The sequence below is a fragment of the Mastomys coucha genome, unplaced genomic scaffold (genome assembly GCF_008632895.1).
Source record: "Mastomys coucha isolate ucsf_1 unplaced genomic scaffold, UCSF_Mcou_1 pScaffold22, whole genome shotgun sequence".
NCBI lineage: Eukaryota > Metazoa > Chordata > Mammalia > Rodentia > Muridae > Mastomys > Mastomys coucha.
In genome coordinates, this window is record NW_022196905.1 from 258,496,406 (window position 1) to 258,506,608 (window position 10,203).

A 10,203-nucleotide genomic window follows, 5' to 3' on the forward strand; every position below is an offset into this window, starting at 1 on the left:
CTGGAAGAGCAGTCAGTACTCTTAACCGCTGAGCCATCTCGCCAGCCCATGTTTGAACTCTTACAACTCAACATTAAGATAACCCAGCTGGGGACTTGAAAGATGAGACTGGGCTGTAGCTTGGTTGCAGAGTGCCTGCCTGACATGCACAGGGCCTTAGGTTCCATCCACCACATTAAAAAGAACTGCCCACGTTAGGAAATCCATCTGCCCAGCAGTGCTTCAGGGGCAGCTTCTGAGCCAGGGAGAATCACTCAGCACACTGAAGCAATGGAGAGGCAGACTGAGGCCAGAGTACCCAGAACATCTGCACAGTGGCCAGGAGACAGCAACAGATGTCAGTGGGACTGCAGAGCCTCCAAAATGCTCAATGCATTGTGGGTAGGCCCAGATACAACGTGACCACTTGAGAAGTTTTTAAAAGGCGAATGTAGTTTGACAGCAGTCCACCTCCCAAGTGTACACCTCTGTGGGTGGAAAGCCCATGCCTTCCAGAACAGACAAATTCACAGAGGCAGAGGTGCCAGCACAAAAGGAGGGGAAGCCGGAAGCACCCCTGTAAACTCTTTCACATCTTATGGGTGTATATACCAAGGCGCTGGTGTAGAACATGGCTGAATTTCACAGGATATTATAGTTCGGTAATGGTGTTTTTAAAATCTGATTGAAAGCTGGGAACATAGTTCAAATGGCAGAGCGCTTGCCTAGCTTGCCAGGCACACGTGAAGCCCAGGGTTCAATCCCCAGTACGACATAAACTGGATGTGGTGGCACTTGGGTGGGTTGGGGGGCAGCAGGATCAGGAGTTCAGGGTCATCTCATCTATATAACAAGTTGGAGATCAGCCTAGGCTGCAGAAGACCCATCTCAAAAGATCAACAAAGCGTCTGAAGGGCTTGACCCCTATCAGAAGAGCATGGTTTTGATTAACCGTGTGCCTCTCTGGATTCCTTGCTGTCTGTGTTTCTCCCCTGTATGTACCAACAGTAACAATAGCTCTGCCTTGGAAAGGATAGCGGACCCACGACAGCAGATTTGGGTAGCATCCGGGTGTGTGTTCCCTTCAAGCCATCTACCCCTTAAATCATCTGTCAACCAGATGTCCAAGACAGGTGTCAGCAAAACCCAAGAGTCACTCAGCAACCTCATCCTGGGCTTGCGTTGTAGCTTCCCGTTGGCGCGAGTGGGCTCATCCAGCTGGGTGTGACTTCTGCGGGCTCTGACCTTACCACCTTGGCCCTATCGGCCATTCCTCTGCCCACAGCTCTTGTAACTTCCTTCTCTCTCTTCTCTTGCAGCCTGAGCACTCCTCAGAACGGAAATGCCTTCCGGATCTTCGCCGTCAGGCAGTGAATGTGGCGACTTTGGGAGAAGGGGGTGTCATCTACTGGGATTTGGGGTCCTGCTTTTATCTGTCCTTTGTCCTTTGGGGGTGGGGGGCTACAGAGAATCAGGAATCTTCCTTTCAGTGTCATTGAACATCTTGGGCCTCCATGGCCTTTGGCGAGGGTGACAGAGCACCTCCCCCTTACGAGCAGCATGCCGTGGAGTCTCTTGGCTGGACAACCAGTGCCCAGACTGGCCAGGTGGTGGTCCCCATCTGGTGGCTCACCTCCTCTCAAGAGCTGCTCACTGAGACACTTCTTGCCATGTTTTCTTTGGTGGTGGAGGGGGAAGGCTTTCAAACACTCAAGGATACAGGTTTGAGATCTGTTGTGAATGGGGCTCTTATCTGGGTGACAAGAGTTGACAACTGTAAGGTTACAGTCCATCCTACCAACAGAGAAATAGGGTCTGTGTTTGCTGGTCAGACAGATGAGCTTCAGGGAAAAGACCTGGGCAAAACCTGGGCTCTGCCCTGGTGGTATCTACCCATGTTCACATTCCCCAACCTTCTTGGCAGTCACATGCTTATATGTCCAGCAGAGATATAGTTGGTAGCACTCCAGAGATTTATCTTGTCTTTGTCCTTGTCTGTGTGGCCTGTTCTCACATGACCTTTGGTCTCATGGAGGACCAATGCATCAGGAGCCTTCCCCACCATTCCCTGACCCTCTGGCATCTGCCCCACCCCAGGCAGGTCCGGGTGTTCTCCTCTGGGGCTTGGCTTCGCAAGAGGCTCCAGGTCTTAGATGTCTGCTCACTCCTTAGAACAAGGGCTGTCTCAAGGCTGCTGTCAGAGTGGCAACTGAACATCACTTCCCCCTGGTTTGGGTGACCTAGTTTTTAAGCTGTGGGAGGAATGGATTCCTGGCACATTCCTCGTGGGGGTTACTGGAGTGGCCTGTGGTTGTAAAACCGCCCATGACACACCAGCCACCAGAAAGAGGGGCCGGGACACACAGGAAGAACCCCTCAGCACTTGCCAGTGTCCCCAGGCTCCAAGAGTGTGGTGAACCCTGGCTTCCATCACTTAGGAGCCTGGTCCAAACCCACTGTAAAATGAAACATGCTTTTGTAAACAGCTTTACTCTAGAGAAGGTGGTATCCCACCCCAGTCCTGGGGATGGGGCAGACTGCCTGTGAGCACTGGCTTCAAACAGGGTTTCATGGTCCCGCCAAATATTTCTTAGACAAAAAAAGAGGGGGGCTAAAAAATAAAACATAACACTGCTCCCCGTCAAAAGGCTTGGGAGGTGGCTTGGTGGTTAACAGCTCTTGTTGCTCTACCAGAGGATCTGAGCTCAGTTCCCTCCACTCACAGGCTGTTCACACTCACCCCACCTATAACTAATTCTAGGAGATCTAGGATCTCTACAGGCATCACACACATCCACATGAGCAAAATACAAGTGGCTCTTTAAAAAAAAAAACCTAAGGGAGTCTGAACAAAGCCCTCCCTGCTAGGGAGCCACGTGGACTTAGTTGGGTTAAATGTTTATTTGTTTGAGACAGTTTCACCATGTAGTCCAGGCTGGCCTTGACTCATTAGGTAGCCCAGGCTGGCCTCCTGAGTGCTAAGATCGCTTTCCCCAAATCCATCCCTGCCTGGGAGTTTATAAAAAGCACACAACCTTGAACCAGCTCTAGCTAGCCTTTCACCAGGCTGTTTCTGCCTCATGTATGTGGGTGTGGGTCTTTGAAGGCATAAACTCTTCCACTCCGGATGTTGGAACACATCTGCTCAGCCTGTGGAAGGGGACTTCTGGTTGCTACCAAACATCTGGGAAACTTCCCGATGCAAAGAGTGCTGTAGAGCCCTTCACCTGGCCCCAGGGCAAGGTTGCCATGGTAAGGAAAGCCATACCCCTCCTGGGTTTCTGGAATGAGCAACCAATCCCATATCCAGGGGACTTGCTGTGTGCATCGGTACTGGGGTCCTCGGTGCTCCCTGGCAACCCTTCCACTAGGCACAGAGCCTGGCCTAACCGCCTCGGTCATCTTCATCAATAGTTTGAAACTGGAATCACTGTGGAAAGAAAGGAAACAAAACCACCAACAACAAGACCTTACATCAGAGCCCTTCTGACCCTGTGTGTCCGTCCATCAGCTCTCCCAAGTTTAAAGTGACCACGCCCACACCAGCTGCATCCCCACTCCGTCCTGGTCCTGCGTCTGGTGATAGTTTCCATTTGCTTCCGAGCTGTGCCCGGTCTCTTCAGAGGGGTGTGCCGATTCTCCGTGATCTGTAGGCTCTCTTGGCCCGCAGTTTACTGTGTGCTTTTTTTTTTTTCTATGAAAAATGATATATTTTACAACTTCCTATGTACAAAAGTTTATTGTAAAGTTTTTGTGCTTCGCATGAACAGGGCCACACTGGTTGTTGCTATGGTTTCAATAAAACGGATTTGATTTCTAACACATCCTGGTAGCACATCTTTTCTTCTTTCTTTTCTAGATATGTCATTTGTGAACTCGTTTGCCTTGTCCCCACAAGCTCCAAGCAATTGGGAGGCCCAGGTGGCCCTATGAGGGGCCTCAGAGACATCCCTGGGAAACACGGTCAAGAGTTTAGTGACTTAAAGAAGTGTAGGTTCTGGCAAGCAAAGCGAGGATGAGATGCTGTGCTTCCCACAAGCCCAAAGACCATACTCTAGCAAGTGAGGACTCCTGGGGCTTTTGCCAAGGACCTGCTGGTGAGAGCTGTAATGAGAAAACTGAAGACTGGGTGGTGGCTGTGATAACAGAAGGAGGGATGGGCATCCAAAATCAGGGTGCAGGTAGGGCTGGCTTCCTGGGGGCTTTTGTTCATGGTTTGTAAAGCTATGCCAACCATGGCAGAGCCTCTGAATGTAAGAACAACTTGTGTCATGACACCACAGCCCAATATGCCCACGTCAGGAGTTAGAAATCCAACACACGATACAGGATGTGATGAAGTCCAAAACTGGCCTATTCTTCAAAGCATGACCCCAGGGACAGCCCTGTCACCTTACTAGTTGGAGGAGGTGGGCTTCTTATCCAGGGACCCTTCCACCTAGTGTTCTTCCTTCTTAGACACCCATGCTGAGAATTGTTGCATATGGACTGTGCTTGCCACTGCACGCGTGTGTACACACACACGTACACATGTACACACGTACACACACACACACCAGCTACTAGGCCAGGATGCCTGCCAGCCTCTCGTCCTCTGCTCTCTATCAGAGGACATGGGCCAGATCACCTGAGCCAGAGGTGAGAGGACAGTTGTGGAAAGACCACCCCGCCCCCACCCATAACATCTTTGCCAGGAAAGAGAAAGTTCCTGGTTTCCTCTTGAGCCTTTTTTGGGGGTTTGTTGTTGTTTAATATTTATGCATAATTTAATTAGTTGTTTAGTAACCCTGTTGATTGATTGCCTGGTTATTTGGTTGTTTGGTGGGTTTGGCTGATTGGTTAGTTGGTTGTTGGATTGATTGGTTAGTTGATTGTTTGCTTAGTTGGTTGGTTGGTTGGTTGGTTGGTTGGTAGTTTTAGTTGACTGATTAGTTGTTGGTTAGTTGATTGCTTGCTTGCTTGATTGGTTTGGTTGACTGGTCAGTTGTTGGTTAGTTGATTGGTTGGTTGGTTGGTTGGTGGGTTTGGTTGACTGGTCAGTTGTTGGTTAGTTGATTGGTTGGTTGGTAACTAGGGTGATTGGTTAATTGTGTGGTGAGTATGTTAGACTGGCTAGTCAGCCGAGGGGTTGATTATTTAGCTGATTGACTGGTTGGATAGATGTCAGGTCTGTAGTGGTGGAGATTGAGTCTAGGACTCTGCATGCCATGCAAGCTCTTTCCCTCTGAGCTGTATCCAGCCCTCAACTTTTATGTCCCCTTATAAATGGGTCACACACCTGTTTCTAAAGCTGTAGCAAAGGATCAGAGGTCAGAGAAGGAGAGCTGAGGGCGTTGAAGGTCACCTCTACATACTTGGGAAAACTTATCTGAGGTGCTGGTTAGGGGCTGAAACCCATATGCCTCACTTTGCAGGCCTGACACTCCCCTTTGTCCACTGTGGGACACTGGACAAATAGTGGAGCATATGTCACCTTGCCAGTCAGAGGCAGCAACCATAGTGTCTTATTGCCAATGGTCTAGTGGGGTTATAAGTGAAGGAGGTTGGCATGAGTGTCACTGAGCACATAGCAGAGTGTGACACCAGCTGTCACACACAGGGGGGAAGCATTATTCTCCTGTGAGTGGCTACTTCCAGTGGGTGCATATCCCAGGGAGACTTCACCAAGCACAGGAAAGAAAGTTCTGATGATGCCAGGCAGTGGTGGCACATGCCTTTAATCCCAGCACTTGGAAGACAGAGGCAGGCAGATTTCTGAGTTCAAGGCCAGCCTGGTCTACAGAGTGAGCTCCAGGACAGCCAGGGCTACACAGAGAAACCCTGTCTCGAAATAAATAAGTAAATAAATAAATAAATAAATAAATAAATAAATTTCTAATGAGCAGAAGCATCGCACGCAAGTTCCTATCCCCAGCAGAGGACAGGTCACAGCTAGAGGAGCCTGGGCCTGGGTCAGAGTTCACTCTGTGGCTCCCCTTCCCCCTTGTTGCCTTCTACAGCACATTTATCAGAGCTGTGGCCTGAATGGAAGGTCTCTGAAGAGAGCCCTGCGTGCCTCATGTGTCCTGGGCACCCTTGCATCTGGGAGAGTATGTTTGTCTTCTCTGCTCATGCTGTTGACATGTACAGAATACTGGCAGACGGCCTGTAGAATGTCTCTGGTGAGACTGCCAGTGTGTGTTCTCAGTAAGACACAGGGTGTGGATGCTGGGCAGGAGCATCATGGAAGGGATGCTCTGTCCTTCCTGTGTGTGTCACAGAGGAGGCCCAGTGTGCATTACTCTGCTCACTTGTTAAGAAATCCCAGATGGGAGACTCTGTTTCTTGTTTGTTTATTTGTTTATTTATTTATTTTGTTTTTATTTTGACGGTAACTCACTTTGTAGACCAGGCTGGCCTCCATCTTGCTCTGTAGCTCAGGCTGGCCTGGAACCTCTGAGGCCAGCCTGTAGACTACAAGACCTACCTCAAAAGAGCAAAATGAAATAAAATAAAACAAAGAAACAAACAAATAGATATTTTATACAGAGAAAGCTGGAGGCTAGGCATCCTGGTCTCTAGAAAACCCTTGCTCACTGGCTCTAGCTTCTATTGTCTCTTCCCCTGAGTCAGCCATCTTGCCATGACTATGGAACAGTGGCCTTTTTATCAAAGCAATGATCTTAGTTCACATTTGTTGTTGTTGTTGTAGTATAAGAACCCTCTCTGATATAAAAGCCTTCTGTGGCCAGACATGGTGGCACACACCTTTAACCCCAGAATTTAGGAGGTAGAGGTAGGAGGGCCTCTGTGAATTTGAAGCCAGGCTGGTCTACATTGTAAGATCCTGTGATTAAATAAATAAATAATGATAATAATTTTTAAAATTTGCTCTGTGGTAGCCATAGCTGAAGCCTGGGTACTCTGCATGGATTCTCTGGTGTGGTTGTCACAAGATGGCTTGTGAATTCCTGACAGGGAGACTTGGTAAATGTAGTCCTTTTCCAGAGGACAGTGGTCAGGTAGCTGCCGGTCTCAATGTGATGGTTTGAATGAGAATGACCCTCACAGGCTCGTATATTTGAATGTTTAGTCACTAGGACTTAGAACTCTTTGAAAGGATTAGAAGGATTAGGAGTTGTGGCCTTACGGAAGGGGATGTATCATCGGAGGTGGGCTTTGAGGTTTCAAAAGCCCATGCCAGGCCCAGACTTTCTCTGTCTCTGCCTGTAGGTCAAGGTGTAGCTTTCAGCTAATTCTCCAGCACCATGTCTGCTTGGCACGCTCCCCACTAGGTTCCCTGCCACCATTATAATGAGCTAACTCTCTGAAATGGTAAGCCATCCCACAGTAAAATGCTTTCTTTTGGAAGAGTGACCTTGGTCATGGTGTCTCTTCTCAGCAACAGGACAGTGACTAAGACAGTGTCCAAGATAGTCTTGGTAAAGTTGCCCAGGGTCACTGATATGTGTAGCAGTTATCAATACAGGGCAGCAGCAGCATCTTCTAGGGCATAGGAGCAGAGATGAAGCCACGGACTCTGTGCAGCACACCAGCATAGAGACACAGGGTCCATCACCTTGCATAGGATGATGTGGGCCTTGCCAGCCTTGCTCCCTGAGCAGCCTCTCTGCAGTGGGACAGTGGAAACCTTGGCAAGTGATGGTCTTTCAGAGGGCAGAGGCCACCTCCTTGGAACACTTATTACCCAGGCCAACATGACCCTTGTCCCAAAAGCCTTAAACCTGGTCAGTTCTCGGATGCACCACACACTCATTTAAGACACAAGGTCTCTGCTTCTGTGATCCTGACCTTTGAGATCCAGCAAAGACTTGTGAAGCTGGACCAGCCCTATCCTGACCAGGGAGCAGAGTTCTCAGTCTGCCCTCGGCCCCTAAACTGACCATCTTCCAAACTCCAGACTTCCTCCTTAAAACAGTTATATAAGTGTTCCTTGAGGCCTGGAAACTTCCAGATGGCTTTGAGATCCACCCCACCAGCTGCTCTGGGGATGTGAGTGTTGGCTACTTCCTGAGGACATGGACCAGCTGTCAAGGATGATCAAGCATTCTGAAGGTGGACCTAGCCCAACCCCACAACAGTCTTTGTATCTTTGTGGCCCCTTGTGAAAGCCACAGAGCCCGAGGACACAGCCGGGATGACCCCAACATCTGGGCCACAGCCTCCACCAGCTGCCCCTCAGCCTCAGGGGAAGGTGTGTGGGTGACCCCTGTCCATCCCAAACAATGGGTCTCTTGTCCCTTCCTCTGCCTGAGTACAAGTCCTGAGGTCTAAGCCACCACCACCACTGTGACCATGAGTCCACAGGGCTCCCAGGCCCTAGTGAAGCAGCCACTTGGAGAACTTGCAGAAGTTCCTATCTGTGGACATCATTTATACTGAAGATATGGTTGGGCAGGGGCAGGAATACTTGCCGAGCATGGACAAGGTCTCGAATTTGATCCCTAGCATCGAAAACAAGACAAACAAACAAGGAGGTATATTCCATCCAGAAATACCTAACGGTAGACCAAGAGCCTAAAATCTTGACAAGGGTGCAAGCAATTTGACCATTGCTCTTTACAGCTTTTGGAAAGACCCTCCCCTTCTCTACAAGGTAGTGAAGATGAAAGGTGAGAACAGAGCTTTCTTGTCCTCTAGGTATGAACTTGGGATTAAAATGGCAGTCTCCCCCAGAAGAGGAGAATCAAAGATTTTGAGCTCATTTTCACTAAAGTGCAAAGGGTTGACAGCACACCAGTTCCCAAAAGAGAACAAATATCAGCACCCGGGCTGTGAGATCCAGAACCCAGAAGCCCTTGGCTTTGAGGGTCTCACACCTTTGAAACAGAGTCCATGTCTAGATGCCCATAGCTAGGAGGCACAGAGCACCCAGGATAGTGCACAAGAACTGACAGAGAGGGCAAAAGGTGACTCCTTCTGCACCAGCTCCCTCGTCCTCCTTGCAATTCATGGCAAGTTCCATCCAGGTATTGGAATAGAACACCAGGAGAGAGCTCAAGGGACTCCCAAGAAGCAGTGCCCTCAGTTCTGGAAGACAGGATGTGATGGCTAATTTCATGTTAACTTGACACAAGGTAATGTCATCAGAGAGGAGAGACCTCAGTTGAGAAAATGTCTCCATAAGGCTGGGTTATCAACAAGCCTGTAGGACATTTTCCTAATTAGTTATTGATGGCGGGGTGGGGAGGGCCCAGCCTATTATGGGTGGGGCCACCCCTGGGCTGGTGGTCTTGCGTTGTATAAGAAAGAGCAACCCATGAGGAGCAATCCAGTAAGCAGTACACCTCCGTGGCCTTTGCATCAGCTCCTGCCTCCAGGTTCCTGCCTCCAGGTTCCTGCCCTGATTCCTTCAGGGATGAATCATGGATGTGGAAGTGTAAGCCAAATAAATCTTTTCTCCCCAACTTGCTTTTGATCATGGCATTTGATCACAGTAACAGTGACCCAAGCTAAGGTAGCAGGAAAGTGGGGTATTGCTTTAAGAGGACCAATCATGTTTTCATGAGGATTGTGGATGAACTTTGAAAGTTTAGACTAGAAAAGCCATTGAGTATTGAGAGCCCAGTGAGCTGTTCTGATCTGTTCTAGAGGAGCTTGGGAGATAAGAGTGTTGAGCGCAGCGCAGATGATGGAGGCCTGACTTGTGAAGTTGCAGAGGGAAGCATAGACTCTGTGGGGCCATTTGTGTGAAGTATCTGTGGTTCCAGTTAGTTAGAGCTGAAGAATTGGCTATGATTAACAAGAGACCAGCATCACTGAGGAGAAATCTTCTAGCAAGTGTTTCCTCAGGGTCAGAACACAGAAGATGTGGTCCAGAGGTGGCCAAAGTTGTACCTCATGTTGGCAGCTGGACTTGGTAATGTGTAAGAGTCACCCAGGTGGTACTGGTTTGAAGCCATCAAGAGATCATGAATAACTGCTGAGGTTTGGCACTGTGAGAGGCCACTTGGTGCAGCTGGAGCCCCAGGGCTGAAGGGGCCATGGAGAGAAGTTGAGGTTTTGCACTATGAAGAGAATCTGTAAGAGGCTATTGGAGGAAATGCAGACCAGTTGCAGCAGAAGACCCCAGTATGTTGGAGATGCTAACACCTTGGGATGACCACCAAGAACAACAGCAGCAGCAGCAGTGGAGCGGAGCCAGCCAGAGCCTAGGAGACAAGCTGTGTGTGCTGCAAAGGGCAGAGCTAGAGAAATGATCCAAGCTCTTTGGAGGAGCCCAGA

General features: G+C 49.3%; 1 protein-coding gene across 1 annotated transcript in view; it reads left to right on the forward strand.

Annotated features, from left to right (window-relative positions):
* Crispld2 (cysteine rich secretory protein LCCL domain containing 2) overlaps window positions 1-3,803 on the forward strand; it is a 61,974-nt gene extending 58,171 nt beyond the window's left edge. The window contains exon 15 of the mRNA XM_031341572.1: window positions 1,299-3,803. Within this exon, the coding sequence (XP_031197432.1) occupies window positions 1,299-1,353 (55 nt within the window). The 3' untranslated portion in view covers window positions 1,354-3,803. The remainder of the gene's footprint in view (window positions 1-1,298) is intronic.
* Window positions 3,804-10,203: the final 6,400 nt, after the last annotated feature.